This window comes from Haliotis asinina, chromosome 3 (genome assembly GCF_037392515.1).
Source record: "Haliotis asinina isolate JCU_RB_2024 chromosome 3, JCU_Hal_asi_v2, whole genome shotgun sequence".
In the NCBI taxonomy this organism is placed as follows: Eukaryota; Metazoa; Mollusca; class Gastropoda; order Lepetellida; family Haliotidae; genus Haliotis; species Haliotis asinina.
In genome coordinates this window covers 82,741,492-82,765,334 of record NC_090282.1, presented here as the reverse complement: position 1 = coordinate 82,765,334, position 23,843 = coordinate 82,741,492, and the positions used below count along the sequence as shown (strand labels likewise).

Below are 23,843 nucleotides of genomic sequence, written 5' to 3'. Positions count from 1 at the left end.
CCACTGATTAATGCACTCACAATAGAGTTGAAGCAAATGTGTTTTGGAGTTAGTATTAAGAAGGAAGACATTCCGCTATCTCACCGCCAGTACACTTAATCATGATTTGAAAATGTCCTGCTCTAATGTTTACACGGAGAACACGAATTCATCAGAAAAAGGTACTTGTGCCAGGCAGACAGTTCCAGGGGAAGATGGCTGGCGTACAGAATGGAGATAGATGGGTTCAGTTATCACACAATGGTATATCTGTAGCTGTGTGGGTGCATCGTGGGGGAGTAACGGACTGACGTCGAAGAACACGCGTGATAAAAACGATCTTAGGTGACGGGGGAGAGTACTTAAAACAGGAAGTTTGGGAGCAAGAGGAAGAAAGGTTAGTTGTAGACAGAGAATGAAAGGGAATGGACGGACGAACAGAGAATAAAAGAGATTGGACGGACGAACAGAGAATGAAAGAGAATGAGTGAGTGGTTTGTGTTTTGACCATTATTTCAGCAAAATTACGTCGTGTGTGCTTAATGTATGGAGAAGGTCAGCAGTAACGCGAGTCTTATTTCTATGGAAGATTTGACAAATCATCTGTGGAGTAACCCATTACGACCCACTACCATACGACTGGGCCACGCCTTGACGTAACTCTGTGAAGTCTGGGCTAACCATGCCAAAGGAATAACAATTAGTGGCAGAGTGTCGATGTGACCTTCTGCCATCATGTTTCAAGGGCGTCGAGAGAAGATAATCATGTTGGGGATATTGCTATCAGTTGCTTGATTAACATCAGACACCGAAGCAAACATGGCAGTAAGCCTTACATCATGGACAAATATCCAACTCTGAATTACCTTAGTATGTCGGGAATCTCAGGTTTGAAAATTGATTTTAAAATGCTGATAAATATCATGAGACTCTGCAGACTAAGCATGTGCAACAGGACTGTAGAACATTAACGCACGACCTAGCAACTCTCCCCCTAGTCCCCAACCCTCCTCAGCTGCTCCATCGGCTCATCTGTCCCCGCACACTCACACGCACATGCCAGCACCCGTTACCCAAAGTAAATCTTACTAGAGCCATAACACATTTTCTTTATGAGGAGATCATATATTCGCCGGAATTCACGTCATCCCCCGACAAACCACACTGACTAGATGAGACTACATCGAAATAAATTGTTTACGACAAAAAGTAATTCGGCGCGAGTTTTTCCACGATCAACTGAGGGGAAACACAATGAACATTGATTTTCAAGCAGCACTTGCAGTCCTTCTATGACGCCAAGGACGGATACATATTTACCGCTCATTTGACAACGAGGCCACAGCCAATAACAAGACAATACTTGAAGGTGGACATGGGAAACCTGATCTATTTCCTGAAATATCCGGCTCAATTCTTTCCGCTCCGTTTTGTTTTCAGTGACCTGGTTATTTTGATTGGGTAGCTGTTCGTGTCCAAAGGGGTTAAAATGGCGACCTGTCTTACTTTCAGAAAATATTCATGGATCTAATTCGTTTTTGACAAGCATTTAAGTCAGGTGGAGCATATCCATAGTTACCATGATGGTACCGATTTGCATCATCCATGAAAAAAGACTGGAGTACAGGCTTCAGTGATGGAAGAACAGATTCGATGTCTGAAGCCTGTATTCCAGTCCATTATCATGGCTACAGTAAATCAGTACGGTCATCGCTCCCCTGTAGGATTCTGTCGGAGGTATGTCAGGATGTGGGGCTGTTGCATAATCTGTTTACATATCATAGTATCATAGTACCCATTACATACCCTAAATCTCGGATCTTCCTGGACAACAACCATTTTTAACATTTCTATTATGTTTTAACTTCGAATAAAACCCAGTCCACAGAAAATGGACAAACTTTAGCCTTCATGACAATGACGCAAAACGACCATTATACCATCCGCGAAGGGAAGGCCAGCTACAAACACAGGGTAGGAGTTCAATAACTACATCTGTGGATCTGTATGGGTTCTTGTGATGTAAGTGGTAGGTGGTAACGACAGACACTCGCCGAGTTGATTAGGTGAGTGTGGTTTAGCGGTACATGACATGATCGGTTGTACAAAGTGTTAATATACTGTTGTTGATGCCAGCACGACACAAAGGCCTTGGCTGTATGATTTGTGATTGGAGCTTTTGATCAAACAGATTGATGACTCCACGGGGACCGTGCAGTTACACTTATGGTAAATTATATATTGTATATTGGATTCCTTACAACACGAACTGTGGCATCCCGTCGACAGCTAATGCTGGTGATAATGTGTACTGATTACATCTGCATGATGGGATTATTTACTGAATACACTAATGTTTTAGGTTGATATCATGTCGCAGAGTGGTGATTATAACCAACAGCAAGATATCATTATGATAGACGGTGTTAGCAAGTAGAAATCCTCAGTGATAAATATATAATGATTCTTGTATTGCGTATTGACCAAGCAGTTCAATATTGAAATACAGAAGGTACTTCTGCAGGGGTTGACCCCGCCTTTGCCCAAGCTCCGACTTGTGGCAAATTTAGCTTTGAAGGAATGGGGTGGGAAAATGGACTACACATTAATGCAGTTTATGCACATTAATGATTTGGTTCTTATCAAAACAATTCTCCTCGACCAGTATGACTAGGGTTATGGAATGTAAATTGATTACTGGCTTTATACATCATGATTACAAGGCGTGACATGCGACTTGTTAGTGTTGCTTTTTGCGGAACATGTTTGGCTGTAACATCCGTCAGGGAACTCGGTTCCAGTAGCACACGTAAAACATGTAACCTCAGTCCCAGATAGTGGGACATAGAACATGCATGGGGGTTACGTAACACATGTAACCTCAGTCCCAGGTAGTGGTACATAGAACATGCATGGGGTTACGTAACACTTGTAACCTCAGTCCCAGACAATGGTACATACAACATGCATGAGGGTACGCAACACTTGTAACCTCAGTCCCAGACAATGGTACATACAACATGCATGAGGGTACGCAACACTTGTAACCTCAGTCCCAGACAATGGTACATACAACATGCATGAGGGTACGTAACACGTGTAACCTCAGTCCCAGATAGTGGTACATAGAACATGCATGAGGGTACGTAACACTTGTAACCTCATGAGGTGGCATACAAGGTACACAGACACGTTACGGGTGTATTGTGGACGAAGGTGTTTGTAGCGAAGAGATGATATGTTCAAATAACAGTTCCACACAGACAACAAGGTAATCACTATGGGAACACAGTCACGAGAGTTGCGTCAGACATTATGTATCAGCTGTGTAATTAAATGTAATGAACTGAGCGGGTCTGTCCGTGCCGACAGGAAACTACTACCCCGGGGCCAGAGACGGAGACCGGAAGTGCAGCTATACAACACACTGACTGACGGTAATGGTGGAACTGCCCCAAGGTCACGTAATTACAAGACTTTCAACCCGGCATAAAAATTTAAAAACATATCAAAGGATATATTTGCACAACTAAAGAAAATAATAGCTAAGTTGAACATCAAACAAAACAAGTGTACATCACGTGTACATGGAGAGGTGAAGGCACAGGACCATAAACTGGTATTCCAGCAGAGTAGGTCTCGTCTTAACGTTATTTTCGTACAATGTTATATTAGTTTCACGGACATGAGTTACAAGTAGGAAACCAGATTAAACCTAATACGTGTGTTCTCTTTTAGTGTGCTGTTTTGACTATTTACAGAAGGTCATCATGTTTACCCCCTTTGTTTATGCTATGTGCATCAGCATAAAATGACAGTTCACCTCAATCATCCATTTGTGAAACATCAAGAATCCCCGTGGTGTATATTCTGTGGATAAATGAGAATCCCATAATCGCCCATACTAGCAGTAAACACACCTAAACTGGACGTGTGCTCTATGTGGCCGTATTAACCCTATGGTCCGAGAATGTGTATAAAGCTGTATTGAAGAGCAAGAAGATGCATATTCGACTCGGTACACTGGCCGAGTTGTCGTCTTGCACGCTGTTACCGTGTGTAATGTTACAAGAGATATATCGGGTCGGTGTCAAAGGGGACCTCTCAAACCGCTCTGTAACCTCAAGCCACATGCTTGGATTTATCAGTTCTGGTTTAGCTACAAAAAATACACTAGCACGTGTCGATATCGCTATGAAAACATGTCGTGGAGTTTAGCGGTATATGCCTGTAGAATATTTCATCATATAAACAGCGACAGGTTTATGTCAGCATATCGTTGTATAATCACACTCACATCTTAACTGTGTGAGATATGACGCGAAATACGACTGTTACGTGATCATTTAACGGCATTCTTGTTACATATTCGTAGCGGAAACAATCATTGTTATAGGGCACAATGTACTCTGTCAATCACTCACTAAGGTATCCGCCAGGCTACATACAAAGTAGATAGCTGAACAATTAGCATGACGAACCTCTCACATTAAATACCGTCAAGAAATGTAATAATGTAAAACTATAGGACCTTACGTCAGACTGCAAATGACAACAGTAGTCATGAAACATGTCTAGCATAAACATGAAACCAAAATACCTGGACGGTGACCCGTATTATCGGCCTTCAAACTGAAAACACTTACAGGAATTTTCATCTTGGGTTTCCCCGAGGGCGATCCTGTGTAATGTGAAGACACACTTGTGTCCGTTACCTCCGTACGTATGATCTGTCCATGAGCGGCGTGATAGGTTGTGGCACTGTAAGAAGGGCGTGGTGAGTTAGAGTCATCCGACTCGCGACAGTAAACTACCCCAGTCTGTGAGACATGAATACTGGGTGTGCACCCCATTACCTTTCTCACTCCTCCTGAAACGATGCGGAAGAGGTGGATTTAGTCGCCTTCAGCAGTCCCCGACACTGTTTGGGTGGCTACCATTCTGGTTCTGTTCCGAGTACTCCTCTCGGTAACATACGTTTATGCACAATATGTCAAGTAGTGGCACGGAATAGCGGCGTGGTAATATTTATATGATATTTCGGTATGACTCCCCAAGAGAACTAGTATCTGCTTACACTGTTGTGGTTCAGATACGGTGTATCACTGTTCCTCCAGACAGGGCGACATGAATGGGCACTGAGAACACTTATCATGGGTTAGATGAGTCAGTCCGAACTTGACTGGGTATAAAGTACACCCTCTCCCTTGAGGTCAGATTGCACCTCACACTTGTAGCTCCAAGTCTAGTACAGTTCCAGAGAGATTGAGCGCTAGCACACTATAGAGCCTTAATTGGCCTGTTGCTACACATTCCTGCTGTATTCGCCCGTGTCAGCCAGTCAAGTCACTAGAACCACACTAGCCACAACAGTGTATTACCCAGGCAAGTGGAAATATTACAGAAACAGACCAATATTGGTTAACATGGGAACGGCGATGTCTCTCTGATGTCAACACTAAATTCGGCCGATCCACCAATCCGATCCCTTCCGCGACCACGTGACACCACTGCGTGACGTCAATGAAACCCCGGCAAATATGATATTTAAGGTCGGTTTCGTCCTCGGGGCTGGACGCAAGTACCAGGAACAATCGTCCAAATCACTTGGAAACTATCAGCCGACGATAAAAAGGTGTCCAGTTGGATGGAAAGGCCGCTTGGCCGACACGATGACTGTAAAGGCGTCCGACGTGTGTGATCGTTTGTGGACCCAAGGGTTGTACCATATGTATTACACTGAAGAAGTATTGTAAACAAGCCGGCACGCGTAGCCCCCCGTATGAGCTCCACCGGTAACAGGGAAATTGTGTCACCTTGGCGGAGATCAATTGAAGACAGCTACACTCTAACGCGCGTCTGTCATTCCCCACGGTCGCTCGTTGCTGTTATCGCTGCTCACTGGTAGGCCAGCGTTCTCTCGGACACTACCGCTACAGTTCCACCAGTCCAGGAAGACCCTCCCTTCTACGACACCAGTAACAACCAACGGACTGATCGTCATCCAGCAACCGACAGCAGTGGAAGAAAATCGGCGTTAATTCAGCGAGGGCACCTTTAGAGTCGGACTTAGGAAAATCAATGAGGGTTCCAGATACAGCGTTTCAGGGAACGATGGAGGAAAGCAACAGGCAGTCTCAATTTATCTGTAGCTGCGCGCAATTAAGGAACACGAGTCTAATTATTCTTCTGCCGTCTTGTTTATTGTCTTACTGGACACCTGTATTGATGTATTTCGCTCGTGCAGCGATGATACACGTGCGGCAGAAAGTGGTACCATGAACTTGGGCTCCTGAAATGATGAGTGTGGGTGACGTCACACACACAGTCAATAACAGTGAATATGTAGTTTTACGGAAACCGTCACATCATCTGATTGAAACGCTGATTTTTTTAGAGATATTTTCAGCAGTATTTCTAAGCAGTGCAGGAGAGCTAGCATACAATCATGAAGTAGTGTAGGAGTACGAGTTCGCTAAATTTAATGCTTAAAAGTAGTCAGAGAATTCTAGTTCTTTACTCTCTTCAGTAAATCCGAATTGTTAGATAGCGAATATGTATGTTTGTGTGTATGTGTGTGTGTATGTGTGTGTGTGTGTATGTGTGTGTGTGTTTGTGTGTTTGTGTGTGTGTATGTGTGTGTTTGTGTGTATGTGTGTGTGTTTGTGTGTGTTTGTGTGTGTTTGTGTGTGTTTGTGTGTGTGTATGTGTGTATGTGTGTGTATGTGTGTGTGTTTGTGTGTGTGTGTGTGTATGTGTGTATGTGTGTGTATGTGTGTGTGTGTTTGTGTGTATGTGTGTGTATGTGTGTGTATGTGTATGTGTGTGTATGTGTGTGTGTGTTTGTGTGTATGTGTGTGTGTGTTTGTGTGTATGTGTGTGTGTGTATGTGTGTGTGTGTATGTGTGTGTGTATGTGTGTGTGTGTATGTGTGTGTGTTTGTTTGTGTGTATGTGTGTGTGTGTGTTTGTTTGTGTGTATGTGTGTGTTTGTTTGTGTGTATGTGTGTGTATGTGTGTGTGTGTGTTTGTTTGTGTGTATGTGTGTGTGTATGTGTGTGTGTGTATGTGTGTGTTTGTGTGTGTGTGTGTTTGTGTGTGTGTTTGTGTTTGTGTGTGTGTGGGTTTGTGTGTTTGTGTGTGTGTGTGTGTGTGTAGTGCGTGTGTGTGTTTGTGTGTGTGTGTTTGTGTGTGTGTTTGTGTGTGTGTGTGTGTGTAATGTATTTCGTCCATTAATTACGTAACAAAAGTTTAATAGGTTTTAAATATGGCTCAGTCTGAAATTGCACGACATAATCGGATCGTATGTTTCGATAAAAGTTAGAGATGAAATGGATTCCATTTAGGTGTGCTTCTGTCAGAACGAAAACAAACAAGCTGTATAGAAATAGACGTCATCGACGGGATGTGAACGTTGATCAGTGTGATGCCAACGTTATTAACTTGCCTTCATATGTAAAAAAGGCAATGCATAGATTTTAGACTGCATGGTATGATACGGAATTCAGTTAACGATATGTACATCTGACGGGAACAGTCGGAACAGCTTAAATAATACTCATTGTGGTTGTACTTCCTCATGGCGCTCAGAGCCACTCAGCACCCTCGTCTGAGAATTTAAACATGAATTTCATTCTACTCAACAATACGCGATAACATTATGTATAAGGAAAGTACAGTGCGCGAAAATCAACCGGTCACAGAAAGTGGGATAAACCCCGTTTTGTGAAAGCAAAAAACCCCTCGCATGTAATGCTTTAATGCATATGAAACTACTCATATCTGTATTTCTAAACATACTGGCGTAATGAAGCAAGGCAACCCATGATTCTTGGCTACAGTGAGTGAGTGTACATGGTTTTACGCAGCTCTTAGCAATATTCCAGCAAACATCACGGCGGGGGACCCCAGAAATGGGCATCACACATTGTGCCCATGTAGGGAATCGAACCCGTGCTTTCGGCGTGGCAAGCGGACACTTTAACCAATAAGCTACATCACCGCCTCTCTTGGCTACTGAATATAGTGGTGGTGCTGAATTTACGCAGTCTATTTAGCTGTTATTGATAAATAACAGTTGGATGATACCTGCGCCAGTGTCGGTTAAGACTTAACAAGGTGACAGTGGTAAATTTACAGCGCACATTGTGGTGATGTGTCAAAGGAGACGATCCACGTACAACTTCATAGTTGAGACTCCGTACGGAGATAGTGATATACGACCTGTTACATGTACAGGAGGTAGCTAAATAGCTTAAGAGTTCATGGACAACCGATCTGAAAGTAGGACCTGATTCTTCCATAACCACCATGATATGAGATAACCGGGCATTCGTATGCTTCTTTTGAGTAGTATATTTTTCGTCGTTGACACATCAGGGATGCCAATGGCGTTTGGGGTTTAACAAGAGCTAGATTCTCACCGAAAGTATACGTGTCCAGATAAACAGGTTTCACCATACACAGGTGTACAGAATGTATTGTGACGCTATCCCACGACATATCGGTACTCGTCGAAGGTGCATGATTTCGTCAGAATACCGCCGTTAACATCAGAGGCAGATCGAGAAGGTTGAGCAGTACGTATTTCTTCAACTTCCTGCTGTAGGCGTAACTGTACACGTATGTCGAGAGAGGCGTGCTCGCGGCTACCACCGTCATGACTTTTCTTCATTTAACATACGTGTAATACGATCTTAATATTGCTGTTACGTGTGCTGTGAATTATCTTCGCCGTTATGGTGAATTCCCCATACCAGCAAACCACCAGCTCACATACACTTTGGGCAAAGGTTAGATACAACACGTGTATCTCATGGTCAAAGCTTGTGGGCTTACAATGAAGAACTGTGGCTTGTTTGGCAAGGTTAAAAATAATCACTTTCATTATCACAGCATGTTTTAACTGTGGAGCTTATGTACTGAACCATGACAATACAAATGCTGATAATTAAATTCATCACAACAGCCCAACAGGGGTTGGTTTTCCGTATGGGTTAGACGGAGCAATATCATCCGGGCCAGTGGCGACAACTCCTCTTACAAGACGTCTTCAACGTAAAACCGTATCTCGAGTGTTAACATTACTGACTTGTCGATACAATCTAAGTTCTATCTTGTATCCTCTCCGATATACTACATCCCTCTCAATACTAACTGCTCGGTTGAAGTCACACAGCTCAACCTCAGTTTGGATGCTACGGACTTTGCTTGCTATCACCAGACCGTAAACGACGTAGATATATTTGTTATAATCTGTAATCAATTCTCTTTTACCACTACGTTTTCTTAAGTTGTGATTTGAGGGCCTGAGAAATGAAAATGTCAACAAGTATCGAGTTTTAAAGTCCCACTCCAGGATACCTAACACTGCCTCCATATGTTATGACGCCATTAACTTCACCACTACATCGCTGCGTGGAGCTATGATCGGCGAGATTAACGTTGAGACAACTGAGGGAGGAAGCGATAATATGTCAGGCTTAACGTCGTCACCACAGGTCAAGTCGACAGGCTAATTGTTCAACGCCGATTCTATGATACAAATCTGTCGCTGTTACTTTCATGCTTTCGTAACTCAAACCGAGAGATTTGATTTACGTTTCAAATTTGATGCATTTCTCGGCCGTCATGCGCTCAGTACTTTATGCACTGGCATTCTTGGAACCTCATAATCTCTAGGCCATCTGTGAGCGACAGGGTCAGTTATTATCTGTATTTAACCTGCCTCAGTTTATCCACGCTTTGACAATTTTACTTTTTAGGTTGGACAACACCATTTTAATGTTAATCTCGGATTCTTCCACATGACAACAGATTCAGGTCACAATCTCGCAGCTAGCTGACATGTTTAAAGCAGGGACCTTCATTATCTCGTGAAAATACTACAGAAAACAATGCATATCAAAATTACAGGAATGATCTACCAATTTACATTCGCATCTATGAGTTTAGTCTGTAATTATACAACCATTCTACTTCAGCAACAGACTAATTAGCTATTTAATACTACTTAACATATATGCACATGCACAAAAGTTAAGTGCCACCTACTATTTTTGTGATCTGCTACTTTGGATGCTCAATGGTAACTATCATAGCGAGATCTATGATTGTTTTAAGCCGATTTTGTGAACTTTAAGTCATGCAAATGTTGTCTCAAAGCATGTTTATCTTGTGTTCAAAAGCAAACTAAGCGTAATGCAAATTTATCAGCGACCAGAATTTGAGGGTTTATAAAACACTGAAAACGTTTATTGTCAAGTAACTGTAATGATATCAACATGCCATATCAGGTGACGTACAGACGTCTTATGAAGTGCAGAGTCTATTGCAAGACAAAAACATCAGTAACGTGTGTATGATCCACGGACATTGACATAATGCGTCATACTCATTACAAGTCGTTGAATGGTTCTCTGAGGCAAACGGTTCCATTCTTCATGAAATGTGGCATCAAGATCAGCGAGATTTTGAAGTGGGGGTTCCCGATGTCTGATTTTTCGTCCAAGAATGTCAGAGATATGCTCTATTGGATTGAGACCCGGACTACATGTCGGCCAAGGAAGAGTATCAATAGCGTCTTGACGCAAATAAACCAAAACTGCAAGAGATCCGTGCGATCTGGCATTGTCCATGTACACAGGTCTTGTTCCAAGAGGATGTTTGTCAAAATGCATCTTGGTGTAGTTAGCCATTTTAGTTAGCACGAATTGTCACGAGCGGAAATTTGTTCATAACAATAAGCTAGAAACCAACACTAACAACAAAAACATGTTGGCCAAGAATCATCACAGTGTCAGTGTTCATGTGTCTGGACATAACAAGGTATGCATTTTCCCCTGCCACCATTTTCTGACAATGGCACCACGGGGCAGTTTTAAAGTACGGTATTTGTAGATGGTCTGAAAGCAAGTAAAGTTGTTCTGATATGTTAGTGTAGAATGTCCTTGCATTTGTTCAAACGTCGAAAAATATATTGCTGCAATTTAACAAAATTACCGTTCAGACAGACGTCATTTGTTAAATGCATCATTCAACGTGTTCACACGATACAAGCATAACAGACCAGCGTGCTGGCTGGAGTCGTAATGGTGCTGTGTGGAGCCGGGTCTTTAATGACGTCACAATCGCAGCCCGCCTTTGATCTGGCGCTTGATAAAACCGTGGTATAAGGGCAATTTTTATTTTATAGCGTGGCGCATTTTCCCTCAAGACCCCATAACCACATTATCTGAAAAGCACCTCACATAGTAAGCTAGTCTTAACCGAGATACGGTGTTGTTACAGGAAGCATATATAATAGGTTGTTGGCGATTTTCACAAACTGGAAGTCCATACAAGTTGAGGTGTGGGTGTGGTCTGGGAAAAATTTAAAGTGTATAAATGATTGTTTGATGTGTTGGAAAAGTGTTTCTTACCAGTGCATGGGATACAGACACGGAATATCCTGATAAGGAAACAATCATTGCAGAAGAAAAAAGAAAACAGAAACATTTAAGCAACCTACTGGTCTGTGTTGAAATATAACGGATGCAATCATAAATTCAAAACTATTTAGTTTTTTAAAACTTTTTACTCCGTGAGCAGAAAAAATAGTTCCGAGCTGTTGTCAGTGGTATGACATATCGTGACAATATTGAACTTTGGACGTGCAAACCAGTCGCTGACGGATTGAGTAACGATCGGAGTACAATGGCACTCAATCATGCTGTCACGCGCTGTAGCTAACCAACTCTTTATAATTTTAGTTATCTCCGATAATCCAGGGTATTAAATCTCCATTCTATTAAGTATTCTGAATCAATATTTGACACCAGAACTCTGTTTTAGAAGGGCGACCGGCCACTACCTTTATCTTCCCTCGTTATTTCAAGTAAACTATATACGTTGACCACCAAAGGTGACGTTTATTGGGCCCCTGTACATCCACTCGTATTGGACAGTTATGTAACAGCGTTTTGGGGCACCTACAAAGTGACGTTTACCGGGCACTAATATAGTGATGGTTACTGGGCACCTATATAGTGACGTTTGTTGGTACGTATGTGGCGATGTTTATTGGGCACCTATTTTTGGATGATTACTTGGCACCTGGGTACCTATATAGTGATGCTTATTTGTCATCTATATAGTGACGTTTATTGGGCACCTATATAGTGACGTTCACTGGGAACCTGTACAATCACGTTTACTGGACACTAATATGGTGACGTTTATTGGGCACCTTTATGGTGACTTTCAGTGGGTGCCTGTATAGTGACGTTTATTAGGCATCTACATAGTGACGTTTACTGGACATGTATGTGGCAACGTTTACTGGGCAGCTATATTGTAGTGTTTATTAAGCACGTATGTTGTGGCGTTTACTGGCACCAATATACTGAAGGTTACTTTGCACGTATGTAGTGGCGTTTAGTGGCGCCAGTATAGTGAAGGTTACTGGGCACGTTTGTTGTGGCGTTTACTGGCACCAATTAAGGTGAAGGTTAATGGGCATCTATATAGTGAAGTTTACTGGCAGCTATATAGTGAAGGTTACTGGTCACCTATATATTGGTGTTTACTGGGCACGTATGTAGTGACGTTTACTGGCATCTATATAGTGACTTAGACCGGACACACATGTAGCGGTGTTTACTGGGCACTATTATAGTAGCGTTTACTGGGAGACGTTTAGTCCAATCAGGCTCACATTCAAGCTCGCACGGTATTTACAACTGTAGCAGTAGGTTTACAGTAGAGCAGTGGGTGTTGGGAGCCCCGGAAGCCTTAGGTATATATGTCCGTGTGAACATATATTAACAACTGGCATTGCACAGTGGTCGACACTGCTAAAGATGAGCGCTGTCTGATCACCGAAAGCCGTGAACGCTACACACCGGTCGGGCCACTCCTACAGCTAGTGAACCCGGGTGATTTGTACTTCCCAGGGAGCAGTATATGGTCTTTGAGACTTAGAATCATTGACACTCGTTCGTATAAATTTATTCATAAGATGTAGCCCATATTTGTTATTATTTGTAAAAAAGTACAAAATCATAACTTACAGACAAATAAGCCAACATCAAGAGTTACCGAAAAAACGTCAGGCATAATTACATCTCGACATTGAGCACGGCCAACTTGAAAGTCTCTTCTTGGTAGTGGTAGATCGAGTCCGCAGTGCATTGACCTATGTATGTCATCACCAGGCTCCGCTCCTTTTAATGCCGGAGTGATAGTTCACAGTGTAATGTGCTCAGCAGAAAAGACACTTTATCAAACGCACAACTTTAAGTATATCTCATTTACAGTCGTCAAGAAAAAAAACAAATACACCCCCAGACATAAAACAGCATTGTCACATATAATAATTTTATCCTTATCAACTGGTAGCGTGTCTTCGCTTATTCAAACATAGCGCATTGTACTCCTAGAGGCTGTCATAGGAAATCGAAATACGGATTTATGTTTCCACATAGAACTGTCTCGCACCGGAAACGTGTTACTGCAGGAGACAGTAATCTGCAAAATGGTTCCATGATTTCGTCACCACCATGTAAACAGTCAGGGTGTTTTATTTGTCACAATGGCTTCGATAACTAGAGGAATACTAGTTATGTTTGGTGACATATGCCATTCAATGGCGTTTGCAATGTTGAAGTCGTGGATGCGAAACAGGTGTCTTAAAGATATCGTGTTTGAAATGTTTAGATCGTTGTTTCACGTTTTAAGGATTTATGTAACGTAGGAGAGGGTAACGAAACGCTGTAGGACTAAGTTACATAGAGTGGATGCCTGACACCCAGTGATCATTCGTAGGTCTTTGTGTTCAGTGTAGGGCATACATGTAGTTAGGTCGATGAACGATGTAGCTCGTACTACGAACTCATACAACGACCGACAGATGGCATAAGAGCAGGGTACGGGTGTTGATGTATGGGTGGAACGCACGCAGGTGGAAATGTGTGGGGTGGTGTTTGTTGGCCGAGGTCGGGTTGGAGCCAGGGGTAGTGCAGAAACAGGTGGTAGACGCTGTCAAGATGGCGGGGTGGGGCTGAACAAACAGTGACTAAAGGTGGAGCAAGTGGTACACGAGGAAGATGACCATGGTGGCGGAGGTGCTGGTGATGTTTGGAGCTGGGACTAATATGGTTGAGGAGCACGTAATATAGATTTTTATGTGTGAATATATAGTGAAGGAGGGTATGAGAAGTAGTTGTTAATGACTGCTGAGTGGTTAATGATATACACGTCATAAGGAACATCCAATTCTTACAATATCACTTTCCCTGTCCATGTTCAATTGCAGAAGGCCTCTCTTCTCTTCCCTCTGTTGCAATTCATTGTCGAGCACCATCCCAGCATCATGTACCATGCAGTAGGCGGTAGATACATCGAACTTTTAATCATATCCAAGACTATGATTTCACCAAATGTCACCCTTTTTAAAGACACCCTTTTCTTTATCCGCGATACTGCTTGAAGTGGCCCTAAACCTTACTCACACACACTCAACGCCATGCTATGTCTCCTTCCATCTTCTCTACCACCTCTGGTTTTCCCCAGCATCCGCCCATAATCTTGACCTTAGTTTCAGCACCGTTTTAACACATTTAAAAGCAAAGCTAGACCTATTTATCCCAGCTTCTAACTCCCGTGTGACCTGTATTTGAATCCCGTAGAGCTGGTATTGTCAGAATGCACGCGCTAGCGGGAACGTAATGTAGGCGACGCGCTCTGTAAAGAACTGTACATTTTAGTGTTAATGAATAGCTCGCGACACGCGATCAGCCCATTGGCTTTTGAAGTTGCGAGATTCTCTCTGCTTTTAGCTAACAGCTGTGAGAAGAGAAATGCCCAGTAAAAATTTCACTTACCCGTGCCAATAGATCCTGCCCTTTCCTTGCGTGCAAAGCATACCTTTTAGAGTATCGGATCTTGTCTGGTGTTTTCATTAACTGTCGGAGTGTGAAATGTCATAAACATAGGGTGAGCAATGTGATTACCCACATCAGCTTTATAAAACATCGCATCGTAAATCGACGTTAAGATCCAGGTTGATCTTCAGCAACACCTGCTGGTTGTAAGATTGCTCTAACGGGATCGGGTGGTCCTGCTAGCTCATGTGCATGTCACTGTATTCTACATGACGTACATCGATGCTCACGATGTCAACCACAGAACTGTCTCATCAAGAGTGCGATGTCAAACAAAAAAAACAACCAAATTCCACGTCTAATGTTCATCTAAATTCAGCTTATTCAGTCAAGGCAGATCCATGGGTCCTAATACCTCAGGACCTCATTGTTGCATATCTAGTAAGTGAGTTAGTAGCTAATTAGTTTCAAACTACATGGCGGCGGCGGCGGCCTGTAAATAATCGATCAGTGATCAACAGCATGAGCATCGATCTGAGCAACTGGGAGCCGATGACATGTCTCCACGGAGTCAGTGAGCCTGATCAGCCGAATCCTCTTACAACAAGCATAGTCGCCTTTTGTGCTGAAGAGCTGTTTTAAACCAGATCTCTGATGAGGTGAAAGACACGTACTACGTCTCTACTCAGTTCAGCAGGATACGAGAAACCAAGGTGTTATAACGATGCAATCTTTATATTTTGAACCAGAAGAAAACTGTACGTTCTAACAGTTTGTACTTGTAAGCCTACATTTGTAAACGCGTGTAAGAAAATGGGCTGATCTGTCTTGTGCGAGGTTTCAGCTCGTTGTGACATGCGTCTTTGTAAAACCTGATCAGCTGGAAGGATAGCGGATAAGTCGGGTGAGTGGGTGGTGCCATTTGTCAAAAGCGTCGCAAATGCAAGATTGTGCCCCTTTGACACGACAAAAAGCTATTACTTCCAAACTTGGATTCAGATTCCGTGTCGCATATTTTGTTTCTGCTGTAGATCATCAACCATGGCTGTGGCTGACATGACGTAACGCTTCCCTCCAAGCCAGGAGTCACGACGACGGGGGGGGGGGGGGGGGGGGGGGGGGGAGATGAAACTGTTGATGTCACTCCTGGTAAACTGAACATGCAGGTCTATAACTCAAAGGACACTGTCCATGGGTCGGGTGAGGGTTATCACCAAAAGGACACTGTCCATGGGTCGGGTGAGGGTTATCACCAAAAGGACACTGTCCATGGATCCGGTGAGAGTTATCACCAAAAGGACACTGTCCATGGGTCGGGTGAGGGTTATCACCAAAAGGACACTGTCCATGGGTCGGGTGAGGGTTGTCAAAAGATGCTGTCCATGGATCCGGTGAGTGCCACTGTGTCATAGCGAGGCATATTTGATCCAACATATACACAATACACACCAGTGTAAAATACGTGTGCAAATACGGGATCTCCCCTTCCTGCCGTACTTTTAATGTTTTCTTCAAGGAATAAGAGGTTTGATATTGAGGGCACGTTAAGGGTGGTGGGGTGGGGTGGCTTTAGGTTTATGAATAGTAGATTTGAGGTTTATAAACACCTGTGTTATGTATGACAGGCCGATTCTTCACCGACTAAACCCAAGTAGAGAAAGCAATTATAAATACATGGATTGAAGGAAAACTAGTTTCGGGAATTAAGATCACGGACTGGTCTTAATTCCACAAAAATCGCACTCGAACATGAGGCTCTAGAGAAAGTATACAAAAAAAGATTTAGGAAAAACGAAGAAAACAAAGGAAATGTGTAATTTGTGAGACATGAAGCGCAATAATGGAATTGGATTGTGGGCTGTATTGTACTGAAAGTAACGTGATTTGTGTCTGTGGAACTTGTTCTGAAAAAAGCCCAAAACATTACAGCTCTGGTAGTGAGATGTGTATCTGGGCGGCGCTGAGACCAGTATAGAATCGTGTAGTGTTTTTCTCTGAAATGATGGTCGAGAAGACGCGTTAGTTGGTTTATTGCAGCGACTGCATTAGTACTGATGGTTTTCACACTCAGTGTCTCTATCCACAGGCTCCGTCTCACGAAACACAATCAGCATCAATAATGAGAAGAAGAATACTGACTACACAACATAAAATATTGACAGGATGTCTGTCAGATCTGGGGTAATCACAATGCACATCAATAATAATAATCGTTATAATCGTTTCCATGGGGCTGTACGGAGTCAGAGGTTTGTAGGTGGCTGCAGGGAGCAGTTCTTTTTTCCGTGTATGTAGACCATCGGCCCAAAACACGTGTATGTGTTCGATCAAATGTTGACATTCATGTTCTTGTTCTACGCACTGACATCGCATGGTAAATATACATTGCAACAATGTTTCAAAAATGATCCTTGCAGAGGCACAAGCTTACCTACGTAACCTATCGATGTGTTGGAGAAACCAGAGAAAGGGGCTTATGACGATAATTCCACACCAATCGATTTTGGTGTCACTGGAATGGATTGACCACCATAAGCGACTGTTTGTTTACTCATGTCCTTAACCAATTCCGGCCAACTGAAACTGTGATGTATTTGCAAGGATATAGGTGCTAATCTAAGAACCCATTTCCTTGAGAAGAGGGATATATCAGGGTGATTCTTTTAGTCCTTTACTTTTATGTTTGTCACTCAATCCTATAACCTTTTCGCTTAACAAAAAGGATGGTTATCACCAGGCTAGCTATTCACGAAACGTCCGTAACCCTATGAAGTTCTTAAGCCCATTCTTAACACATTGGCTACGACCAAAGTTAAGAATTCTTAGTGCTACGAATGTTTCGAGAATAAGGGCCCAGGATCCCACCTATCCATGATCCCAATACCACTTTTTTCATGTTATGTACATGGAAAACCGTGAACGTATTGCCAATATTGACTTCGCACACAAACGAACAAACCTCGTCCCTGTCGAGTTGTGTTCCGGTGATTGGAACATGTCCTTTGAGTTCAAGTAATGCAACAGTCTTTGTCTGAAAAGTGGCAAGGTAGAAGACTGAGCATCTCTGGGAACGGATGTTTAGGAGTTAATGGCCATCTATTGGAAACTCGAGAAAGTACATAATATTAATATTATATTTGACAAGCTTTGGGCAGAATAGAGATTCAATGTGGAGAAAATCTTCAGAGCTGGCAATAAAATGAACGTGTCAAATACAATAATATGCTCGTCCCATCACTCTGTTGACGTTTATGTTCGAAACAACATGTTCGGGGTACTGACACTCTCACACGGAGAATAACGTCGGACAATGGGTAGGTACCCTGAACTTTGACCACCCTTGATCGTTTAGATTTACCAATTATTTTGGCAGGATTTATCAAAGTGGGGTTTTTTTCAGGACACAATTCTATCGCGCACGTTTGCAGGCAACTGTTTGTCTGTAAATCATCTCGTGAAGCATGCCGAAACCTATGATGTGAAGATTGTATTCCACAGTTAGCTAAAGTGAGCTAAGGATGCTGGTTTGGTAATGGCACGGTAGGATTGGGCGGTACAGAAATGTTGGCGCAAGTTGAGTGTTGAAAGGTACGGTTTTTGGAAGACCGCGGCACCGAGTTTATGCGCAGTGTGTGTGAAGAGGAGACCAGTCCTGCCCTGTAGTCCCTTGATTGTGTCGGAAAGTGAAACAGGAAGCTCTGAACAGTCACCCGCCGCTGATAACCGTCAGTGTTTTATCTTGAATAAAACTGTACTTGTGAAATGTAGAATATAATAAGACTGTTCAACGTGTGAGTGGAAGCCAAGTGTTGCAACAAACACAGAACAACTTGGTGGCCTGCCAAGTTGTAGCTCTACGCAGCTAGGTTGCGACGACATGCATCAGGTGAGTGAGCTACCCTGACGACCCGATCCCGTTGCATTACAACCATGGAATGCTGACGGCCAATTCTTGACCGGATCTTCACGGGTCCCCGACGAGATAGATCGACTGGTTTACATTGCAGAGTTGAGTAATCTTTCGAGGGTATCCCCAGAAACCGGAGGATCTGCTGACAAGGACAAAATCCTTTCTGATTGACCAAGTATTCCCTCGTTCATGGGTACCAAGTATGCCAGTGGCATTTCCGACATCTTTCTATAAATAAGAACGCTGTTCCATCCTTGGCGGCCCAAGGATACAACTGCCAATTTAGCCTCGATGCTCGCCACTGTTTGAGGATGTCGTCATCTCCAAATTACTTGAGAGAGAACGATTTCCTGGACTGCCGTTGTCTCTTTCCCTTGGGCACAGCACCGTGACCTTGACCTTCAGGTACAGGGACAGAGCGCTCATTTGTTTCTCAAAACCGCTTGTAATGTCACATTGGTCCGTGAATATACATACGTAACACTTGCCAACTCCCATTCGGTTGGCCTTGGGGCAGAAATAAGAGAGGAATACCCTTCGGACGCCGACGCCTCAATATCTTCAACTTAGTTCGTGTTACTACGATCACAAACATTATCCTATCTGATTGATCCTTGAAATTTCTCGTTACATGTAAATCTCAGCACTAAGTGTTCGATGGCGCTGATCTGGCAACCATTCCCCACATTTCTACATTTCACCAAACTCCATTGTCGTGATGATATTAACATCTTCTGAAACTGTAGACATTGTGTGTTAGAGGGCAGTGGTGGTAAAGTGAAGCGATGATAGACTGGCCTCAGGGACGACGTTCCTTGAGGAATCGTGCTAAATCTGTCCAGTGTTCTCTCGGCTCAAGTCTTGTGTTCATTGTCAGATACATTCCACACAAAGGGACTCTCATCAATCCAATGAATTGTTCGCCAAGAGGTGATATAACCGTCTCTTTGGGGACTGAAATCTGCTAAACACGCTAGGTTATGCCTATGAGACAGCAAGTGGCGAGGAATGAGTATACAACTCGTCTCCAGCTGACGATTGCTTAAATAACCAAACACCAACAAATTCCTCCGTACGAATTGTTTCATATGTATTCGAACCCCCAAAGGAAGTATTGTCCTTGACAGCTTGTCAGGGGGTTCGTTAAATCATAAACGTTGCAAATTTGTTTCACATCTATATCTCGGGCGTACATGGCGTTTGCTAGGAGCCATGGAAGGGACCAATTTACTAAGGTGTCGGATTGGATATTCAGACTGAACACTGCGCATGGTTGGTAGCAATCGTAAAAAATACGTGTGCATAGTGTAGTTGTATCTGTTGTGATGCTGATAGTCAGCTGTTCTAGAACCACCTCGTCGAATAAACAGTCTGCAATAACGCAGTGTTTTACACATAACTTACATTGGGCTATTAAACATCACTTTGGGCCTTTTGCTGTGTAACAGAGTCAGGAGCATAGAATGGTTCTTTGTCAGTTTTCGCCACGTACACTTACAGTCTCTATGAAGCGGATTCTGAGCAATCACAGTCATCAGAAGCATGGTTCAGCAAGATAGTCCATAGAGAGTCGTGTTGTCGTCACCACTTCTGTCGTGAATAATATAATTATACAGACTTCAAAATCAGATTAACAGCCTAGTTTCCTCGCAGTTCCAAGGACATCGGGTCTGTCACGTATTCTGTCTACGGGGGCTTAGAAGTTAAACTTGCTGCATCCTCAGCATCATTCAAGCCGATCTCGCCAGTGTTTGGCGGAAGTTTCCAGACGGTCTTGTTTCTTAGTTCCGTCAATGGCGGACTGACAACTAAATACTCCAGGCATCGTTTTGGCATCGTTGGTTTACATAGTAGAGCGTGGAACGACAATCCTTCATCCTGTCAACTTAACTTCCATTGTGCAATGTCAGCGCCAGAAAATGTAACATCAGATGTTCACAATCACATGAAGGGGAAGTCTCAATATACATTTATTGACTGCTGTTTATTCGTACATTTCATTGCTTTCTCCTTTTCTTGTGTGTTGGTCTTACTAAATGTATTTATATTTCCATTTATTCATATTTTTGGTACTTATATTGATAACATTCTGTGTTGTGTGATAGCTTTGGGTCGGGACTGGGGCTCGAGGTTAACACGTTCCTACAACAAACCAATGTCTGGTTCTTTCTTACTGGTTATTAGTCGACCGGTGACTTGGAAAATACCAAATAGTGTTTGTCAGCATATAAATACATCTAGACTCATATATGGATTTCTCCCAATTATCTGCTGCCAGACAAGTTCTGTATCAATTACGGAACGTGATTCACTTCAAGCTTATGGATAAGGAAAGCCATTATCTGCTAATAGATATACATGATCAGATGAAATCATTCTAATGGGATCCCGGTCACCGTGTCAAAATCAAATCAAATAGGAAGCGTACGAAAAGGCGAACACTGTGACTAAACACCCAATTTCCTTTAGTGACTTTGATTAATATGTCTCTAGGACGTGGTCCTTATTCAATGCAATCGTGGTGACACACGTGGTGTTAAAAGCATAACTAGGCACAGGAATACCTGCAGAGAAAGTGCTCGAAGGCCATGCGGCCATCACAGAAATATCGAGTTATGTATAATTCGTAATAGACGGTGGGAAGATATCGATCAGATAAAATTGCTGATCAGGACTTGTACCGGGACTGTACCTAGGCATCGTCTCATTGGATAAACAGTGTGTGAGTGAGTGAGTTTAGTTTTACGCCGCAGTCAGCAATATTCCAGCTATACGGCGGCGGTCTGTAATCAATCCAGTTTCAACCAGACCATCCATGGATTGACAGCATGAGCATCGATCAACGCAACTGGCATACAATGACATCTGCCAACCCAGTCAACGAGCCTCTTACAAGAAGTATGAGTTACAGAATAACCCGGATCTTCACAGGTGTGTATTATATGTATATAATATATGTGCATATGTGTATTATCATATATAAGCATTGATTAAGTACACAAGGAGATGTCCATGTATGCATACGTTATTTGTAGCCTTTCAGAACAGGCGCCCGATTTGTTTATGTTGGAAGGTCAAAATGCCAGCACTGAGGTGGAAGAGTCGGTCAACGAAAACATACAGCATATATGTAACTGGCTACATAGTCGTTGTCGTAATGCTACCCCAACGGCGCCATGAAACGCACAGACTGAAACTCCATCTTTATTCTGGAAACATTTAGTGCCAACTTTGGTCTAAAAAGAATTACAAATAACCTAAACGTATACCCATGTCAATAAGATAAGGAATTCCGACAACCTTCGTTTGGGTTGTTCTTAATGTCCCTCCCATCAGTAGTGTTTGAACGTGTCAGAAATACTCGAGGCAGGACTTGGCAATCGGGTGATTGGCATCGTAATTATGGATCAATATAATTGGGAGACAGTGATACAGACGTAATCAGGACATCGATCCTGACCACACTGTTCACGTAGTTGCGGCCAGCAAAGGTTCTTCAGGTCCTGTATTCCCAATGGAATCTCTATGAGAGTATCAAATGGATAATATGTTAGTGTATATTGCAAGCAGTAAGTCGGAGGTATCCGGTTTCACAGGAGCCTAATTTATCCGGATTGGGTTATGTTAACAGATGGGCGGAAGGTTAACCATGGAAGAGTTTGTAGTCTTTGACTTTTACTAGCTGTGACATATGAAACATCCATCATCCTTCGATGTGTAAATCGCTTACTGGTGAACGTCATCAATGCCTATAGTCCTCTCCTGTTAAAGACGGCGCACGTTAATTATGTATACAGGTGTATTACACAATGCATTCTGTGTAACAACTCTATTATTTACCTGTTGAATACATCGCCATTAAATGTACATACAGCTGCATTGCTCATTGTGTAACTGTATTACTAACCTGATGAATACGTCGCCGTTACCTATAATACGTCTGTATTGCATACTGTATGATCACGTATGGACTGGTCGTGTATCAGGCATCAGGTGGCCTAGGGTTGTCAGTAGCACACTGTAACTATACACGACGTTTACTTTGCCCATATGTCGATAATCAATCTAGTGATGTAGGAACAAGACCAGTTCAAAAAGACTTGTACAGACTCGCGTTCTTGTATCTTATTATTGTGGCACGACAATGGTTCAGAGCATCATTAATTAACAAAAGATTTCGTGGAAACAACATCACTAAACTCATCACCGCAAATGAGATTAGTTTGCCGAGACAAAATGGACAGTTGTTGGAAATGTAGTCGACCCCGTGTCTACTGATGCAGTTCGTGTCGTCAATATTTGGTGGACCACTATTGCTTTTGAATACTGGTATCTTCACAACATATAAACTACCGTATGTAATGACAGAGTCCACGTGACATGTCTTACACTCTCCGCTCCTCCATAGTGTCTGAACCGATCAACTACTTTGAAGTCAGGCGTTTCCATGGAATTCAGATGTGCTTTAGTTTGTGTCGGTGCTTATGTTGTTATTAACGTGCTTCATTAACTGACTGCTGTACATGTACATAACCCTATTACAGTGACAGTGCTATTCAAATCTGGATTATACACAAAATTATACACAAGTTATTAATAGATAATAACACCAGTCCCCGTAAAATGCAATGTATATTACGCCGTGCTTTATACCATCGTCAGATGCATTTATAAATGAACCAGTTGTAAAACGGTGCAATCTTGCAGGAAATGTTTAGTAATGGATACATTCTACAAGTTGTTAGTGGAGGTGATTACCTTTGGCGAAACACCTACCATAGCAACTAACTAGTCCCAACATTTCCAGAGCACCACTAGAAAAGGTGGATCCGCCGGGTTACACAAACTGATTTACAACTAACTAGTCCCAACATTTCCAGAGCACCACTAGAAAAGGTGGATCCGCCGGGTTACACAAACTGATTTACACCTAACTAGTCCCAACATTTCCAGAGCACCACTAGAAAAGGTGGATCCGCCGGGTTACACAAAATGATTTACAACTAACTAGTGCCAACATTTCCAGAGCACCACTAGAAAAGGTGGATCCGCCGGGTTACACAAACTGATTTACAACTAACTAGTCCCAACATT

At 42.7% G+C, this 23,843-nt stretch overlaps 1 protein-coding gene across 2 annotated transcripts in view; it reads right to left on the bottom strand.

Annotated features, from left to right (window-relative positions):
• LOC137278606 (high affinity cAMP-specific and IBMX-insensitive 3',5'-cyclic phosphodiesterase 8B-like) overlaps positions 1–23,843 on the bottom strand; it is a 182,851-nt gene that overhangs the window by 99,040 nt on the left and 59,968 nt on the right. Inside the window, exon 1 of one of the 2 annotated variants that reach the window (XM_067811073.1) lies at positions 4,626–4,832. The exons of the other annotated variant lie outside the window; for it this stretch is intronic. Within the exon in view, the coding sequence (XP_067667174.1) occupies positions 4,626–4,832 (207 nt within the window). Of the gene's footprint in view, positions 1–4,625; positions 4,833–23,843 lie in introns of those variants that run through there. 2 annotated transcript variants of the gene reach the window in all.